The sequence below is a fragment of the Nannospalax galili genome, unplaced genomic scaffold (genome assembly GCF_000622305.1).
Source record: "Nannospalax galili isolate Female #2095 unplaced genomic scaffold, S.galili_v1.0 scaffold382, whole genome shotgun sequence".
Classification (NCBI taxonomy): domain Eukaryota; kingdom Metazoa; phylum Chordata; class Mammalia; order Rodentia; family Spalacidae; genus Nannospalax; species Nannospalax galili.
In genome coordinates, this window is record NW_008348685.1 from 474,154 (window position 1) to 494,536 (window position 20,383).

The window sequence follows — 20,383 nt, forward strand, 5'->3', positions numbered from 1 at the left end:
TCATTCTATCAGTTCTGTCCCTCTAGAGAATTCTAATTAATACACTCACCTCAGATTTTCATGACTGGCTCCACATAAAACAGAAGTCCCATTAATCTCGTCTGTTACATTAAACATAAAATTATGCTGGCACATGTCAGAGTTTAGGGTCATGTCTTGTTCTTATTTTAGCTCAACTGACTCCCTGGCTTTTAACAGTGATCACCCGCAACAGGTATTCCTTAACCAGTTTTGTTAGGATGGGGCCATAGTCCTCACTTAAGAGTGGACTCCAGAGTCCATGGACAGAATTCTGTGGGGTTGAGAACTTTGAAGAGGCCAAATTTACATCATTCTTTTCACTTGTAAAGGAAATCAAGGAACTCCTTTGATTAGAATGGAGATAAATGACCTGTGCATTTAATCTCTGGGACTCTGTCACCAATAGAAAGTACAGATTCTGTCACAGTCAAGTTGCTGTACACAGAAAAATATTACTCATGTCTATGTCTATTTTGTAATGATAGCAATTATTAGATATTCACCTACATTTTACTTATTTATTCAATATTTTATTTTTGTTTTATGTGTATGAGTGTATTGCCTGCGTGTAAGTGAACCCATGTCATTCAATGCCCATGGAGCTCAGAAGAGGGCGTCATATACCCTAGAACTGGAATTACAGACGGTTGTTAGCCATCATGTGGGTGCTGGGAACTGAACCCGAGTCATCTGCAGGACAGCCAGTGCCTTTAACTGCTGAGCCATCTCTCTAGTCCCTCATTCAGCTAGATTTAAAAAAAATGTTTAATAGAGACAGCATCACTTAACCACAGAATTTTCTATATGCTGGTAACTATCTATACTTGGTTTTATTTGGTAATTCCACAAATTTCCTGTGGTGCCATCAAAAATATAATTTTGGAAGGGTTTCCATGGCAGAAAATAAGTGAAGACCCCCTTGCTTTGGAATGACCACTCAAGGTAAAAAAAAAATAGGAGTTTTAAAAACGTAGTCAACTTGTAGAATTTTCTGCACCTTCCCGAATCATTCCTGGGGAAGAGCACTCCTCACAGCATCAGTACTGTGACTGGAAGCTTTAGTTCCTGTCTCTAGCCTGAGTTTGGGTATGAAATTAGGACACACACATACTAGCTATTTGATCTTGGGAAATTTTACATCCACAAATTTTAGTCAACCTCTGATTTTTTCTGTATTCCTCCCAGCATCCTGAGCACCTTGAAAGATGAACATGAGAGCCAAGTACAGTGACAGTAGGAAAGCAAACAAGCTTTCTGATCCATCTGGATATAAACATCTGCCTAGATGAGATCGGCTCTCCAACTCTGTAAATAGATTTCGGAGGATCCTGAGGATCAGCCTTCCCCTTTGGATTTGTGATAACACAGATATGATCCTAAAGTGGCTTTCCTCACTGCTTAATTGTTCCGTTTGGGAATCGCGGGAGGAAGGCAAGACACGAAAATGAAAAAGAGGGTGTCATCCTAACAACTAGAGAGCTAATCTGAGTCCCATCTCACAACTCATTTTCTAGCCATTGACTGGTCAGGTGACAGGTGCACATTTTCAAGCTGTTCTTCAATTACTGGGTTATGTCATAAGAGTGTCTCTGATGTCATTTCTCTGCAGTATGAAAAGCTTCTCTTGCTTTGTCTACTTTTACCCACTGAACTCCCTTAGGAGCAAACCTGAATCTCCACTTTCAATGATGCTTCTTCATAAAACTCCCACGGTGAATTCCCTGGCCCTTTGCATGTGAGAGTACCCCTGATCCATATCTCAGACTTCCCATGCCTGACTAAGTCCCCAAAGGCAGGTAGAGACCACCTTTTAAAGCTAAGGCTTTAGCCCCTTTATTTTCTCCTCCAGAAAACTTTGATCATAATTTGTGAGAAGAGTTCTGAGGGGTGGTGAGATCAGGCCAGAGGAGCTTGCTCAGACTCATGCAAGGACACCCTCATTAAATGCACAGCTGAACCACTAGAGCCTAAATGTTCCCCAATAACCAGTCAGCAAGACAGATAGGAACTCAGGAGGGAGAGCCATTTTCCCTGGCAGCTGAGACACATTTAATAGCCAAAGAAGAAAAGCACATTACCTTCCTTCATAGCTCGCATCCTGCATATTGATTTCATATTGGTGCTCTCTTTTGTTTGGTTAAATGTGATCTCTTCCACAAGCCCATGATACAGTTCAAGAGCTTTAAATGTGATCTGACCTCTCGTAGGCTGACACTAAGCCACCTAATGGGAAGAAAAACGCCACTGTGTGCACCACTCATGGGCCATGCCAGAGCTCTTTCCAATTTGATATTCCTGCCCTTCCTCAGATGCTCAGTCTGTTTCCTTTGAGGCAAGGGTATTAAAAAAAAAAAGGCAGTCTGGGCCCTATAAGACTTACAGACCATTATGCGTTACTTTCTTTGGAAATATCTTTAAAATTAAGTCACTTAGCACAGATGTTAAGCATATTTGTCCTCATGATTTATTAAATTTGTCCAACCTATCACTGGCTGATCATCTTAACATCCCACAAAACACACACTGGCTCAGTGCTATTCCCCAGTTGGAGGGTCTTTATTATCTACCCATTCTTAATGTGAAGTATAAACAACTTATCACACAAACAGTGCTCACTGTGATGCAGTAGTTTTCTAATAGATTAATACATATAAGCATACATTCATAAACACTATAATACACATATATATCTAATATATACAATGTTCATGCATACAAGACATACATGTATCTCATATACTTAGCAAACACACCATGAATGCATACAAAAGCTACAATATAAAGATGTGTTGGTATACTTGTGATAATATGTATGTGATTACTGGGGCCAGACATAGGCCACTCCACAATATGGAAACTTGACAATCGAAAAGATAGCAAAAGCAGGAAGCTTACCCTTCTCCCATGAAATAAGCATAAAACTTAGGATGGTCACTCCTTGGCCTCTCATGGGACAAGTGTCCTGTCCTACATCCAGAGGGAAGGAATGAAAATACCAGAGACCAAGAAGAACCTAAACCAACGGGCTTTTCTGGGATTAGGGAGATGACTTAGTCAGTAGAGTGCCTGCTCCAGGACCTGACTTCAGATCCCAAGCACCTACACCAAAACAAGGTGCATGTGGTTGTGAGCACCTATAACCCTAGCACTGGGGAGGGGGCCTCTAACTCTGGTAGCCACATGGATGCACACATATGTGCATGCATTCCTGAGTACATATATACATGCATGGACACAGACACAGACAAACACACACCCCAGACCTTTCTAAATCCCTTCATCTTTGTTCAGACATTTCTAAGCCTCTGTCATCTTCTACATGGCTATCCACTCATCATCAAACCAAAACACTAAACTACCAATTTCCCTCTTACAGATAATCATTTCTAAAGGTTCCCATAAAATATATAAGTAATATAGTTTGTAAAATATATACATATTTAAATGTATAAAATATACAAAATTATATAAAATACATAAAATATAAAATGAACAAATATGTTATGCTTCCATCTTGATAATATGTCTATTTTAAGGGTGAAACTTCTAAGGAGTGAGAAAAACTGCTTTATTCCTCTCTTCATAGGCAAAGGGCTCTTTATATTGAAAACATTGACTTCCACAGTTTCAATGTACAAATTGTGTGCTATGTGAATTATAGCTCAATAAAGTTGTTACAGAAATGAACATTCTAGAACCTGGATTTGTATCTCACTTCTGCCACTGAACTTGCTATATAACCTTGGAGAATGTGCCTATTTGTCAGTTTTCACATCTATACAATGGGTGTTGGCATGAAATCCATCTCAGGGAGCTCTTGTTGGATCAGAGGTCACGCATAAGAACAGATTAAACAGTAGCTGCTATCAAATAAGCTTTTTGTCATGTTAGCTATTGTGATCATGATGTGGTGGTTTAGATATGAGGTTTCTCCCATAGGCACCAGGTATTTGTACACTTAGCCCCAGGTGGTGGTGCTGTCTGTGGAGGCTTAGGAAGTGTGGCCATTCTGGAGGAAGCACATCACTGGGGATGGGCTTTAAGAGTTCATAGCCTCGCCTTCCAGTTCGCCATCTTTCCGTTTCCTGTGCCTGTTTGAAGATGTAAAGGTTTAGCTTTTTGTTCTAACCTCGTGTGCTGCCACGCCTCCCTGCCATGACGGACTCTTGTCCCTCTGGAACCATGAGTCCAATAATCGCTTCCTTCTGTAAGTTCCCTTGGTCATGGAGTTTTATCACCACAGTAGAAAAATAACTAATACAGATGACTTCTCTGCCTAGGAACTGCACCCTGACCCTAGGTCTCCACTTCTGCCTGTGTTGGACTTCTAATCCATTTCTCAAAGGTTGTGCTTCATAAGGACTTTATATAAGCTGTGCTATGTTCCTGGAATGGTCACTCCAAGCCTTAGGCCAACTAAGTCTATTCTCATTTCTCCATGTTCAATGCCATCACCTTTTCCTCACTTGCAAATAAAATTAGCCTCTTCATTTTATGTTTCCAAAATGTTTTGCAGTTTGTCACTGGAATAACACATACTTTATGGATCAAAGTTTTTTAAGCATCTGTCCTTCAGGCTCGGTTGGGTATTCCAGAAAGGCAGGACTCCAGGGTATGTCTTTGGCCAGCCCAGCAGTTGGCCACAGTAAGTTATCAATTAACACTTGTGACTGCATCTCTTGATGGAGAACTGCCTGAAGCACAGCTTAAGTAAGTCCAAAAGGCTTCCAACTGATGTCACCCCATCCTTGTGCTATCAGCCCTGAAAGTGAATGCTCCTGCGTCACCAATAAAGCTGGAATCTAACTATACTTGTCTTTTTGTTTTAACTTAAAGAATCAAACTAATACCAAGGATTCTTATTACCATTTCAGTCACATCTGAACAGAATACAGCCAAGAGGGAAAGTCCCCAGGAGGCTCCAGCAGACCTCTGACATATCTCCCTAGCTCAGGCTTTAGGGAGAAGTTAGCAATTCCTGCTTGCTATGTGCTGATAATGACAGTCTCTTCTGCTGTGGGAAATCCCAGTTGTTCCTTTGTGGGAGAGAACAGTGCTGCTCAGTCTGCCCCCCTGTCAGACAAGGCTGTGCACAGAGTCCTGCTGATCCTGCTGCCTAGGAGCTGTCGGGTATCCCATGGATTCTGCTAAGTTAAATTCTGTTCCCAGCCCTTACACATTCCCTCACCTCTCCTCTAGGAAGCTTGTGATCAGTGCAGCAGGCTTGGTTCCACACTGTGTCTCCAGTACTTACCACCTAATCTTCTCTGCACAGACTGCAGTCAATCTCCATCTTACATTTTGGTTTAAGTTGTTAAAAACATTTTTAGTGCTATTTACCGTTTGGCTGAGTTTGTGCTTTGCATACCCAAGACATGGACCCCTATTTGACAACCTATGAGGAGGAACTGTATCTCCTTGTTCCCACATTTCTGCAACTGCCCCTGATTTGGTGACTCTTAGTAACTTTCTTGTGGCTCTGACCAGATACCTAACAAAAGCACCTTAAAGAAAGAAGGATCTATTTTGGCTCACAGTTTGAGAGGCCCATTCTGTCGTGGCAGGGAAAGCATGGGTATGGGATAGTGCTAGCTGTGGTGGCTAGAAACAGAGGCAGCTTGCTCACATCTTGGCAGACCAGGAAGCAGAAAGAGTGCTAGAAACGGGGCTGGGAGGTAAAACCTTAGGTCTGACCCCAGTGACTCACTTCCCGCTTTCTAAAGGCTCCATAATATCCCCCAATAGGGCCAGCAGTTAGTGACCAAATGTTCTAACGTATGAGACTGTGGTGTGCATTTTACATCCAAACCACAGCAGAGACTAGTACTTTATTCAGTACAGAAATGGTACTGAATAGGAATTTACAGCGGGAACATCAGCAAAAGTCATGAATAGTCGAGGTGTCAATTGTGTGCTTGTCGCTGTGCTAAAATTTTCAGGTATATTATGTAAGTGCTCTTAGTATGTCCATTTTATATAGATGGGGAAGTTGAAGCTTTCAGAGGTTTAGAAATATATCCAAGGTTGCACCAATGGAATCCAAAAGCCCAAGCCTTACACATAACCATCCTGCTTTCCCACTGGACATCACCCTCACAGGGACAATCTCAGGCATTTCCTTCCACTCCTGGCCTTGAAGGAGTCTGGGTATTTTCTCCTCTCTCTCCATTTCCTTTCCATGGATTCATACTTCCCACCATCTCAGTATTCCTAGAGAACACAGGATGTGAAAGGAGTTGAGATGAGCAGGGGTACACAGCGGATGTGATGTGCAATGGAACGGGCAGCAGGCAGAAGGAGCTGGACTTTTCATACACTTTTCTCACAATCAAATAAGCAAACGAAAGTTAAGTCCCTCCAATAAAGAATAATAAAGTTAATTTCCTTCCTGTTTTGTGCCTGAGAGTTTCTTACACACATTATCATTTCATTAAATTCCTCGTGTCACTATGGAATACCAACACTCCCCTGGGTTCTGGTAGAATGGAAGAATGAACGAAGTCAATGTAGGTGACTTTTTGTGTCATAAGAATATTCCTCTGCAGTCAGTGGAATTAATGGTGAAGCAAACAAGATACTTCATCTATATGGAAGGCTTCCTGGCCTGGCGGTAACTTATTTCTTCATTTGAATATACTCCAATGGCATAACTGCCAAGAAGGAAGCATAGATGATTGAAAAAAAAAAAACCCCACCAAACAACAGATGCCCGAAAGTACACTGACTGTGGCTTCATAGAGAATTCAAATCTTGTCACTACGAAACAACACAAAAGAACCCCAAACCCAACACTTCCCCTGCCCTTGGTTAAGTATTATAATTGGTTCTCTTGAAAGAAGACTGTAGTGAATCTCATCCAACTCTTCAATCAAAGTAGAAAGCAGTCAAACGTTCCCAGCTGCCCACCACCTCCCCTCAGCAGCAGAGACAATGGCTGAGCCGTGGGGAGGTCTCATAAGGCAATGCTTGCTTATGGGGACAGCTGGGGACATTTACACAGAAGCACTAATCCATCACGCCCGCCTTAAATCACATCTCTCTGTTGCCAAATGAGAAATTAAGAGGGGCTTAGCAAACGCCTTTTCCTCCTGCATCCGGAATGAACTCAAGCTTGGGGAAGAAGCTGAGACAGTACAGCACAGGAGGTGCAGGCACATGGGCATCTGCATGCATGAAATCAGCAGGGCTACACCTATGCTTCCAGACCGGCTTTTTAAAAATGTTATTTTTAGATAGTTATGAGTGATTCTCCCGGCACCATTTCCAAGGAAACCCCTTTATTATTTCCCTATTGTAGAATCGTAGTTTTTCTCATTAAGAATCTCTGGTTTATTAGGTCGAGTCTATTCATCTGAAACTCTTTTATATTTGCCTTTCTTACTACCTTATTTATGGGAAATGTATTTTTGTGATCCCATACATTATTCCTATGTCCCTGTAAATAATAAACCAACTTTGGGATGAGGTGCCACAGAAGAACTATAGAAGCAGGGATCCTGTTTAAACTGCTCACTCCACAGAACTAATGATAACACAGAGGAGGAAGGGGGATTCTGATGTGTCTCTGGTGCCTTTGGTTATCCAAATGCTACTCTTTGATAGGCTCTTGGGTCCTAAGGATCAGTGTCTGAAGCCTATAGTTCCCAGCAGTGCATTTGAGGAACCAGGGTCCACTCCACAGCATAAACCTTCATTCTCTCTAATGCTAGGACTTTCCTATAGTCATAGATAAAATACTTTAGAAAGGAAGAGTAGAAAAAGTGGCAAAGCAAATGCAAAGGGAGAGAGGCTGTTAACTGAGAGGCTGCCCACACTAAGTCACGTGAAGGGTAAGGTCAATGATACTTGGTTAGCCTAGGGAGACTCTATCCCAGGCAGGTGGATCTCTGTGAGTTCAAGGCCAGCCTGGTCTATATAGTGAGTTCCAGGCCAGCTGGGGCTACAGGGAGACCAAAAAGACCAAAAAAGTAAAAAGTGGGATCGTGCATGCACAGTATGTATGAGGCCTGGGGTTCCTAGTGCCAGAATCATAGAAAAGAAAAACAACTTTTTACTTATGTTCCTTATTATATATTCTACCCCCTAACTTTCTTTTGAGTCGGGGTATCATTATGTAGGCCAGGGTGCCCAGGTACCTACTATTAATATGTATCCCCCGCTGGCCCGGGACTTGCAATCCTTCTACCTTTGTCTCCCAAGTGAGGGCTGGGATGATGAACATGTGCCAGGAAGTGTGGCCTCGTCCATCTTTTATCCTGTTCTTTTCTCTTTGCTTTAAACAGGTGCAAGCTGGAGCTTAGGGAGAAAAGTCTCCTTCAACAGGGCCACTCTGACCCTAAGAGGACGAACAAGGATTCAGTCTCAGCCACACCAGATACAAACCTCCCTAGAGCTCAAGCTGTCTGACAAACTTCTCATTAAGCTGAAAGTGAAACTGCCTCAACATCTCATTCCACACCATATGGCTGAGTCCCAGCTGACAGGGAACTCATGTCTCCAGCATGCTGGGCTCTTTTCACTGGGTAGTTGATGTGAGATTTGTGGGATGGCCATTTCCAAGTCATTTCAGCACTGGTAACAGCAGGTGAATTTATTTGATGAATCCTTTCTAATTTTTACATAAACAAGGAAACACTCCATTGATAGAAAAAGTCAGATTTTCTAAACTGTTCTTAGGGCAAAACATCAAATACAACAAAGATGTGTATTTGCTTTGAAATGACTGAAAAAAATTCAACACCCTTCCCCAATTTTTTAGTCTCAGCAGCTGTGGGGCTCATGAATTACACCATATCAAAGTTCTGTACAATAAGATTAAGTCATTTAGATATTTAATATTATTATGAATATTTTCCTTTGCAAAGTCAGGTTTTAATGTACTGGCATGACTCAGTAAGTACCAAGGAACCAGTGGAAGGGGCCAAACCATGGGCACTGAGTTATTGTAGCATGAGACACCACCCTGTCTTCCTCTGGACAACCACATTAGAGTTGGTAGTATACAGTACTTTTAAATAAGAGCAGATTCTGAACTTTTGTATTTGTTTTTCCATCTCAACCTACAATTAATGTAGAAATGCCATTTCTACTAACATAAGTATAAATTGTGAGAGATGAAAAGCTTGTTGAACTAATGTATTCACCACATTCGTATGTGTTGGAGAGCACAAATCTTGGAGTCCTCGGGCAAGGGTTAAACATGGGTCCAACTACTACTGGTACGTCATCTCAGGCAAGTTTCTTCAGCTTTTCAAGCCTGAGTTGCCTCATCTTAAAGAAGGCCGGAAGAGAGGATTTTGCAAAGGACTGTGTTTAAAGTGGTGCAACTCTGTGGACAACACAGCAGGCCATGCTTACCTTGTGCATGGCTCAGTTCAATTCTGTCACCTCTAAAGTAGGGATGAGAAGATGCTGTCTAACTCACAAAGCATAGTTGAGGCACAGATTTGACAATGCACAGCACATGCGGTACAGGGACTGTGGCATGTGCCCACAGACTTTTAAAGATGATCTATTTAAGAGGCTGAAAAAAAGAGCTCTACATGGTTCACAAAGAATATAGAAGCTGAAATAATGTAACTATTCAGGTGAGAGTCTAGTGTCTGACCTCTCTTGTTTTCAATCCTCACCTACACTCTGAAGCAATTTTAGTCTCTTGTCTATTTTATTTATTGGACTCATGTATAAAACTTTGTTCTTATTTTCTGCCATAGAAAACACTGCTTGAAGAGACCTGAAAGCTCAGTGCCTTACCACAGCGGGAGGAAGATCATCCCACACCTACCACCACCTCCAAGGCTCAGGGACTTTTGTGAAGGAGGTTGGTGGAAAGAATGTAAGAGCCGGAAGAAGGGGTGGAGTGTTAACTGGGAATGTCCTCCGAATACTATGCCCACAAGCTATAGTCACACCTCCTTCCCATGCTCATCAAGGAGTCTGGGGGGAGGCAGTTACCCCTCCCACCCAATCAGTTGACCTTAGCTGCGTGTGGGGGGAGGGGCAAAGGATATATAAGCCAAGGACACCAAGGGGCACCTCTCTCACCATTTTTTGCAGCTGTCAGGGGTGGGGGGAGTTACAGGATCTGTATTTGAGTGTGGACTTTAGGGTGAAGCCATAAATGTGGGGTCCCCACTCTTCTGTAAATAAACCCCTACCCTATGCTTTGTTAAAAAAAATAAAATAAAAAGAAAGCACTGCTTGAAAAGTTGCTCCATAGGTAGCTCTCACTTTATAAACACAAAAAGGCAGTTGGTTTGGATCACTCAATGGGCAGGACACTGACCAGGGATCAGATGGTCTCTTGCCTCACTAAGTCTGCACACCGTATCCCTGCCTCCACTTGGCCTCCAAGGATGGTCACTTATGTCTTCTGACTGCTGAGTGATGATATATTAAGATCTAAAGACAGGGTCCCAACTGAGCTAGTAAGACTGACTAGGGGAGTCAGGGACAATGGATGGGAGGGTACAGGTTAGGGTAATGGAGTGTGTGTGTGTGTGTGTGTGTGTGTGTGTGTATGCGGGTGTGTATGTATGTTGAGAAGAAGGGAAAATGGCTTAGTGATAACAAGGAGTGTGTGACACCAACAGTTAGAAGTCAGATCTGCTTTGGTACCAGGATTCAAGGCACCACGCTGGGCCATTTCCCTGGATAGATTTAGAAGATACACTAGTATTGTGCTCAAGTTCAGAGATTCCAAAAGAGCCCTAAAAATCCCTGCAAGGTTGTATTTTTTGATATTTATTTATTTAATTTGAGACAGAAACTCACTCTATAGCACAAGCTGGCCTGGAACTCACTCTGTACACCAGATTGGCTACAAATTTACAGCAATCCTCTTGTCACAGCCTTGTAACTGTGGGATTACAGGTACAAGGCACTATTCTGAGTTTATTTTGAATACTGTAGTATTTTGAATAATGAATTCTGCTTCCACCACAATTTCTAGGTTGGATCCACACATGTTAACTTTTTAAAAGTTTCCCAGATTATTCTTCATTTGCAACCAAGTTGAGGAATTATTTCATCACATATATAATCTAAATGCATAAACAAGACTACCAGTCTACTTTGAAAGAATGTTTTGAAAGTATGTTTAATACTTCCTTAAATGAACACACACTGGAATCCCAAAGTCACTGCTGAAATAGGAATCAAAATGACATTATGGTGTGAGAAAAGCTCTCCAGGAAATGAGGCTCTATGGGGGTTAAACAATTTTGCTTTAAAAGAGCCAAAGAAATTGGCCTTATTTATACACCATTTGTTTTAGTTTTGACTATAAGGAAGCTCCAGAGAGTAGACGGCTTATAACCAACATCACTTTATTTCTCATAGTTTTGGAAGCTAGAAGTTTAAGATCAGGTGTCAGCTTGGTTGGGTTCTGAGGGGGGTTCATTTCTAGATACAGATTGCCAAATTCTCATTGTATTTTGATACGTTGGCAGGGGGAGAAGAAGCAAAGGAGACAGATGAAGGGAGAGAAGAGGGAGAAAGAGACAGAGGAGGAGGGAGGATATGGAGAGAGGAAGAAAAAGAGGGAGGGAGGGAGAGAGAAAGATCAAGGCACCACTTCCTTCAAAGGACACTCACCTCACTGATAAGAGCTCCAACTTCAGGGACTAATTTCCTGGCAAGGTATAGTCTCTACTGACACATCAGGTGGTTAGAATTTCAACATATGTATTCAGAGGGTCACAAATATTCAGTGCACAGCACTATGACATTATTTCTTTAAAATATAGAAGGTACTATTCAGCCAATTACATGATTAAAATTTCCTTACCTAAAACTCTTAATCTCTCGGCTCCCACAACCACTTCATTGTCATCTGCAGAAAAGAGCAATTTTCCAGAAACAGTTTTTACTTCAAACTTTTTGCCATATGCTTCTATAGCTTTTGGACCTAAAAGGGAGAAAGAAAGAAAGAAAGAGGAAGAATATATTAGTCTCATCGCATTTGACCACAAAAGCTTTTCACAGGGCATATGCACGTGACAACATTGTGTTTGACTTTAATGGTAAGTGGATTGGTTTTGAGAAGCGGGCTGTGAAAACCAGAGTCCTAACTCAGTCCCATCTTGTCAATTGCTTTTAATCATCCACTTCTGGGCTATAATTTTAGAAACCATCTTGAATTTTCCTTAGCTAACCCCCAAATAAGTGTCAAACATCTGGGGACTTGTGATCAAATGTGTCAAGCTCAGAGGATCACCATCTCTTCAAGGAATTTCCCATCTCTGGCTAAGTATTAGAAAGAGTTCGTTTAAGTTCATCTGCAATCTGTTTGTACCCTTGATCTATGGGCTATACTTGATACTAAGACAAATCTACTTCTTCAGTACATAGATTATATATAATAAAAATGGCTACAATATACTGTGATTAATTTCCCTAGAAGTTGTTGAATCCTTTATACTAGGAATTCAGTCAATAAAAAATACATTCAAGAGTTTGTGTCCCAACAAATGCTCCTCTCGAACATAGGCTGTGTACAGTGGTACACAGGTAAGACAACATACCTGGTCCCATCATACCTGTAATTCTGACCAAGAAAGAAAGACTTACACAAAGTCAGCAGTTTATTAATGAATCAGCAGAGCTTTAGCAGCTACGCAGAAACTGAGGCTGTTTAATGTGTTGGTATTTCTGAAAGGAGACACTAAACCTAACTGAGTTGGCATTTCCCACGTATCTGCATTTCAGGTAGCTCCTAAAAGCTGATCTCTATATAAGCATGAGAATACTCAGGGCTAGCCAGGCGTGGTGGCACATGCCTTTAGTCCCAGCACTTGGGAGGCAGAGGCAGGCAGATCTCTGCAAGTTCAAGGCCAGCCTAGTCTACATAGTGAGCTCTAGGCCAGCTGGGGCTACAGGGAGACCCTGTCTCAAAAAGACGAAAAAAAAAAAAAAAAAGGAATAATCCAGGGCTGAGATCATCTTTGCTAAACCCAGTTATGATCAAAAGGTGTTTATCTTTTGGTCTAAAAATGCCTATAGCAAATTAGACCAAAAAAATAAACTTCCCAACGAGGCCAAAGAGATTGCAATGTTGATATTTTTCGTTTCTTTTAGGAATTTTTCAAGAGACTACTACTTAAAATTAGTAGGAATGAAAGGGTCCTCAGTGCCTTCCAACTAAAGACTGCCAGAAGTCCACCTGCAGGTGGGCAAGTCTGGTTTGTTTCTCATTGCAGGGAAGAGGACTGCACATCACAAACATGGGGCACCCCAATAAGAAGCTTCCAGAAAGGACTTAACATGGGGTTAAGTCATAAATATTCCTTATGTCGGAATATTTTCAGAAGAGTTTAGGGAAGCAAGATCTGTTTTAAATGTTTTCAGGACAGGAAAGTAATTTTATGATTGGGTATCTCAATAAATCTTACCCCAGAGAAGGAAACAGCAGCACAGCCCTACGGTGGTGATAACAGAGAGGCAATAGTCATAGGTATTAGAAGGGATAGAGGATGTGTGGTCTTTGTGGTCTAGAGAATGTGCTTTTGTCAATGTTCAGACGTGATCTAAGTTGTGTGTGTGTTTGTATGTTCCTGTGTGTGCCTGTGTGTTCTCTTGTGGGTATATAGCTTTGTTACGATCCATCATTTCCCTCATATGCCCTGTCTGGGGATGTTCTGTGAAATCATTTAAGCTTAGGCAGGAGAATATAGATGCCCGGCTATTAGATCCAGACAACCCCTGCACTTTCGGGGTGGCTTTCTTTAGAACTATCAGACTTGAAATCAAAAGACAATCTCTTCCCCCATCCCCCTTTCTCTTTTTTTCATAATGTGACTTTGGGCAAATCATTTCCTCTTTCTGAACCTTAGTTTCTGTATCTGTAAAACTGAACTATCACCACTTCCTCCTTTGACCTCAGATAAAGGCTGCACGGATCAAATGATACTGAATTTATAAAAACCATCTTGAAGGTAGGGAAGTGCTGTGAGCTGCAGCAACTTCCCCGGTGCCAGTCCTTGGAGTTGTCGTGATCACCATCAGCATTTTTCTACTGCGATGGTTATAAAATATTGAAATTATTAATGATGGGTGTCTCTTAATGCATTTTGCTCGTTCACATAATCACATCAATTTGGCAGACTTCATCTCTTTCCATTACATTCACACTGACCCTCTGACAGGGCAAAGTACATAGGAAAGGCTCCTTAATGAGCCAGAGACTGAAGCAGCACAGCTCACACAGAATGTCTGAGCGGCGTGGGTCTCAGATGCTGGCTGCCTTCATGCTGCACACAGGAAGGACAAGCTGCTTGAGGCTGCAGCTCTCTCAAGGTCGCTGCCAGAGCAACGGAGAATCTGAGTGTGGACCCAGTTCTCGCATTGTTGCACAGAAGAAAAAAGATGTCCGTCTGGGGAGGAAGCTGAGAGGGCTGAGCCAACATGCTTGGACCAGTGAGGAAACCAGCTTAGAGAGGGAATGTGGGAACCAGACAAGGGATGCAGGGAAATCTTGGCAGAACAGAGGTGTACAAAGAAGGACTTAGATCGGATATTTCTGTGGTGGTTAAAATATAGTTATCTTGTTGATGGTCTCATAACTTTAAGTAACTGATAAGCAGTCCCTTATCAGTTCTAGAAGGACATGACCTTTTTTTGGAAGAAGGGAGGACAGTAGTGATGAGAAGGTAAAATGTTAATGATCATTGAATGCCATCAGGATAGACATGAGGTCAGGACAGTTTGCTGCTCTGGATTTAGTCACAAGGGGATGTGATAGACCGAGACAAGTGCTTGGTTTCCGCTTCCATGAACCGGTGTAAGATCATCAGACTTGGCTCCAGGGCTCCTGTGTGGAGCCTTATGTTGTATAGAACTGTCCCCTGAAAGAAAGACCATGACATTGGATGCCTTTTTCCCACGCTTGGTTACACCAACTGGCCTAGGATCATCACAGTCAAAGAAGGAGTTTCAGGGAGAGTCAGCCATACCTCCCAACCAACCAGTTGGTCCTAGTTGCATGATGAGGGATGGACTAAAGGTATGTAAGTGGAAGAAGCCGGGAAGTTATGATCCATGCCTCAATGGAGACTTTCCAGTGCAGCCTTAGGAGGGGAACACCCACACTCCTGTAAGTAACCCCTCACCCACTGTTCTGTAAGTCAGTCCAATAAACTCTCTGATTTTCCAAACTGCAATTTGGTGAAATAGTACCTTGCTTTGCTGTAGGAACCAAGGGAGGAGAGAGAAGGACTTACTCGTTCATTGTGTGAACGAGCAATGGATCTGTAGCCAAGAAGGAATTTTAGCAACAACTGAGCTCACTGTGGACTCTGGAGCAGTGTGTAAGGCTTATGAGAGGGAATAGACTGAAGAAACTACAGCAATCAGAGCAGATAAAACACAATTAAGTTGACTTATTTTTCACAGCACCAGAAAACATGGAATGGAATTTACCAAGGTCCAGAACCAGCCATTTACAAATATAAAGTACAGCAAATGCGAGTTTTAGCCCTGAAGCCCTCATAATGATTGCTGGCTAAGTAGTGTAACCAGCTGTCCTTTGATCATTTCACCTGGGACTGCCTAAATTCATTGGCCATGAATGGAACGTTAAAAAAATGCCTCCAGAGGGAAACAGGCTAAAGCTGGAGACTGCTCTGAACGCCCTCAGTGAGCTCATGGCTGCTCTTGGGCTAGAAAAATACCTGGAACGCTACTGTGTTTCTAGTCTTTAATTAATCCCATCCTGTGGGTGGTAGTCTATGTGTGAAGTGGCTCTTCAATCCCCCCGCCCCCACCAGAGAAGGGGTGGCTTCAAGGCATGGAAGGTGCTACTGCCAGGACTCTCAAGGCCAGGAAAGCCTGGTAGCTATTAGTCCAATTTCTTCTTTGGGTCCAGAACCCTCACCCTTCTCAAGCTACTCTTCTTGCAGGTCTGAGGGTCCCATGTCTGGACTCCACTGAGATACTCAATCAGTAACACTGTTGGTGGAAAATGGATCTGTGGCCAAGCTTGGGAGCTTTGTCATTGGAAGCAATGTTTCATGTAAAAAAAAAAAAAAAAAAAAGACCTGAATCTTTAACATTAGGCTTTCTACTGGGCTTTTGTGATGTTTTCCAGGTAAAAAGGAGAGTTCTGGTATCCTCAGGATGGTGATGCTTGGAAGACATGAGCGATTTGCTTTCTGGTAATCACACATCCCATACAACAGGAATTAGAAAGCAGTATTTTAACCTGTTCGTGTTTTTCTAGATTTAGTTTTTGAATACATCTCTTGCCCTCTTCTGAAACCATTTTGAAATGTTCCTGCTGATCATCATTGGAATGACTTTTTGCTTATCTCACTTTAATATTAGCAATCTTGTGCCTCATTTTAAGAATCAGGAGTAGGTGACCTCCAGCTCCTAAGAAGGACTAACATACACACACACAGAAAGACAATGACTACTGACTACTGGAGGGGTGAAGGCAAAAGAAAAGAGAATTTGAGGAAAGATAACAAAGAAGAGAGAGAAGCAAGAAGAGGAGGAGGAGGAGGGGGAGGAGGAGGGGGAGGACGAGTCAGAAAACAGGAGGGTCAGGGAGCGAGTGGGGAAGAGAAGGAAGAGAAGATGAAGGGGGAGAGACAGAGGATTTGAGAAGTAAAGGAAAATAAAGAGAAAGAAGAGAGAAGGAGAAAGGGAGAGAGAAAGACAGTCCCCCTCTTCAGCTGAATAACAGTCATGTGGGCAGTTTCCACTTTATCAAAACACAATCTTTCAAGTCAACCAAATCCCTACTACAGATAAACGTCAAGTGATCAACAGGCTAAATCAATTCCTTTTGAGAGCGAGGATCTGTGTGCAGGGTTGGATTTATCCTCCTCCTGGAGGCAGTTTTCACACAGGCTGCTTAAATCACTGCTTCCAGAGCTGCTTATTTAATATTTAGTATGACAACCGCAGGCCAGATGTTATATAAGCAAGGCCAATGATCCAGATGCATGCTGGAACAACGTGTTTATGGATCACAGGCTCTGCTGGGTAGCATTTCTACCAACCCACGAGCTGCTCAGCTGTGGATGGTCCAGGCTACCTCAGGGCTATGTATCTCCTGGCATCCATCTGTAGCTTTCTTGTGGGTAAGGAGCAGGACTCTGGGCACAAAGACACCTGCTTCCCTGTGACTTGTTTATTAATGGGGCTCCAGAAATTCTAGACACATTAAGGTTTTGGAGTGTTTGGGTAACTTCTCAAAATAGCCATCTGGATACTTTTCTCTCAGCCCTGAAGCCAAGAAAATGGAATTTTGATCTGGACATTTAACAATGCTATTCAGATACACTTTTCTGTTACACTGTAGGGTACACAATGCTTCTCTGTTTACCACTACTCGTAAACCAACAGAGGGTACATTGATCACACCACTTAACACATGATCATGACCATGAGGCTGATGCTTATTAGTGGAGTCCTTATTATGAACAACCAATCATTGTTGAAATTTTCAGAATGTGCAGCATCAAACCCAGTGGGTATTTTCTACAGCTGTTATGAGCAGATCTACTGTATTAAGAAGAACACACTCACATAGCCTGTGGACTCATCTGTAGCTTGAGTTAGGCTCAAAGTCAGCATGAGTAGCAAATAGGACCATGAATCAAGCTATCACTAAAAATTCCTTTCACAGGATCTGTGGAGATGGCTCAGACAGTTAAGCATCTGTTGTGCAAGTATGAGGGCCTGAGTTTGGATCCCCAGGATACACGTAACAGCCAGGTGCAGTGACTGCCTCTGTAACCCTAGTGTGGGGTGAGTGTGGAGAGGTGGGTGTCAAGAAGAGACAGGCAGATTCCCAGAATTTACTGGCCAGTCAGACCAGCCATCACTATGCTCTGGCCTCAGTGAGAGACTTTGCTTAAAAAAATAAGGCAGAGAGGATTTGGAGCAATGGAGCTGGAACTGACCTGGAAGTCACTTCCCCTGAAGGCTAGCTCTCATAGCTTTGGAGAGCACTATGCAAGCTGCTAAGGGAGAGCATTAATTGGTGATCCAGCCCTAGCTTCAAGTCCTAAAAACCACATCAATGACCAGCACAGCAAATGACATTGATACAGTTCTGGCACTTTTATCTTGGGGGTAATCAACAGGTACCTAATTGGACTTAAAGCCAACTCAACAGGAGGTCATGTCTGGTACTGTAAACCTAGCCAAATACACATAACTGGAGAGGTCACAGATCTTAGAGGAAACCCAAGGCTCTCATATCCCTCGACTAATTTAATTTCTTACTATGTGCAAAATATGGATCCTTAAATATACAGACAAGTATCCCAGTCACCACCCATCAACGTAGCTTCTTTTTCAACACAGAGATTATTACAGAATTACACCACTGGTAACACACAGAGGTTCTCTGTGAATTGCCCAAGCCTAAGTGACACATCTAGGATGCAACCTCTCTACTTAAGGCTCAGGGAACATAGAACAAGGGATGATGAGAACACTAATGCATCTTTCAATTCTCATCAATGAAGCTCCCTCATGCAACAGAGGGCCAGGAACACAAAAGGCCACAAATGGTCAAAATGCAGAGAATAAGGGTTGGCAGAGTGTGGGTCCTTGGAGAGAACTACTATACTGAAGTCCACTCACCCAGGCCTCAGGGACCATCTTGGAAGAGGGGGCAGAAAGATTGTAAGAGCCAGGGAGGAGGTGCATGACCACAGAGAAATAGTCCTGCAGGTACATGGGACCCTTCTCATACAAACCTACAGCAATGGTGTCAGCATACAAAAGACCCATGTAAACTCAGGCAGACAAAAACCTAGAACAGAAGTGTGCAAATGAACAGCAAGCCCCAATCTTAGTTGGAGAATTATTGGCAGCTGATTTCTGCTGGGTGAGGAAGAACAGATCTTCTTGAAGGGAGAGACTCTATATAGGCTGACTAAACCCGAGTGGATGAACTTGCCCTGAGGGGCATCTTGGGACACTAACTTTACATAACAGGCTTTAACACAAATGACAGAATGTATGAACTCAATGGGGGGGTGCTACATGAGGGTGTCAAGGAGGAAGGGGGTAAAAAGATGATTTTATGTATGAGCTACATAAAAATTCAATTAAAAAATTAAAAAAATAAGGCAGAGACAGAGAGTGATGGCAAAAGACACCTGACATCAACCTCTGGCCTCTACATGTGCAAACACATGTGTACACATATGGGCATACTCACAACATGCACTCACACATATATCAAATGTATGAACTCAATGGGGGGGTGCTACATGAGGGTGTCAAGGAGGAAGGGGGTAAAAAGATGATTTTATGTATGAGCTACATAAAAATTCAATTAAAAATTAAAAAAATAAGGCAGAGACAGAGAGTGATGGCAGAAGACACCTGACATCAACCTCTGGCCTCTACATGTGCACACACATGTGTACACATATGGGCATACTCACAACATGCACTCACACATATATCACATGCATATACATGGAAGACCTTTTACAAACCAGAAAGCATGGCTTTACATATTCTCTGCTCTAGCTATCTAACACAGCTAGTCTTTCCTCCACTGTTGTACAGAGAGATATCCCTTGGATGAACACCAGCGGAAGCAGCTGGCTTATATTTGGGGCTATCATGTATGAAAAACCACTTTTCCCTCTAAGCAAGTATCATTGGATTTTGTAATTAAATATATGAACAGCTAGGACTCTTCCTTATAGTAGAGTAATGTGCTATACACTGAATTTTCTTTCTCAACATAGTAAACATATTAACAGACTTTCGTTAGGTTGATGTGGTGTTTCATTGAATCGGCAAGTCTTTTATTTCCTGGGTGCTCGGATGGCTCAGTCATCTGTTGGCCTGTTTTAGATTTTAGGGCAGAAATGAGCTAGAAATGAGCGTGGACCACAGAATCGTTAGGAACAACTGGACAACTCCCAAAGAATCCAGGAGAGATGGCATTCCAAGTGAATCCCTGCCCCTCATTCTCCCGTTCGTGTTTCCGGCTTGCTTCTCCTCCAGCCACTGCACCACTATGCTCACTTCTCCAGCAAGAGGCTCACACATCCCTCCTTCACACTGCGCCAGACGCTTGCTTCAGAACATGACTCACAAATAGGGCATGCACACTTTCTCTGTAATAAGTCTGATTCTAAACATTTCGGCATTGGTGGGATGAAAGATCTCTGTTGAAGCTACTCAATTTGGCCATTGTGGTGTCTAGCCAGTCAGTCCCCAAGAGCATACACAGAAGGAGAACATATGGCTGTCTACCAGCCAAACTCCATCATGAGCAGGGATCTTTGGATGCACATCATCTGCATTTTATAAACTTAAGATGTCATGATGTATTCTTTTCCTTCTGCTTATCCTTTCCAGTCTTTTAAAATAGATATTATTT

The 20,383-nt window shown here is 42.4% G+C and overlaps 1 protein-coding gene across 1 annotated transcript in view; it reads right to left on the reverse strand.

Moving 5' to 3' along the window:
- Window positions 1–20,383, reverse strand: part of Sgcd (sarcoglycan delta) — a 440,866-nt gene that overhangs the window by 159,504 nt on the left and 260,979 nt on the right. Inside the window, exon 7 of the mRNA XM_008845949.3 lies at window positions 11,810–11,929. Within this exon, the coding sequence (XP_008844171.1) occupies window positions 11,810–11,929 (120 nt within the window). The remainder of the gene's footprint in view (window positions 1–11,809; window positions 11,930–20,383) is intronic.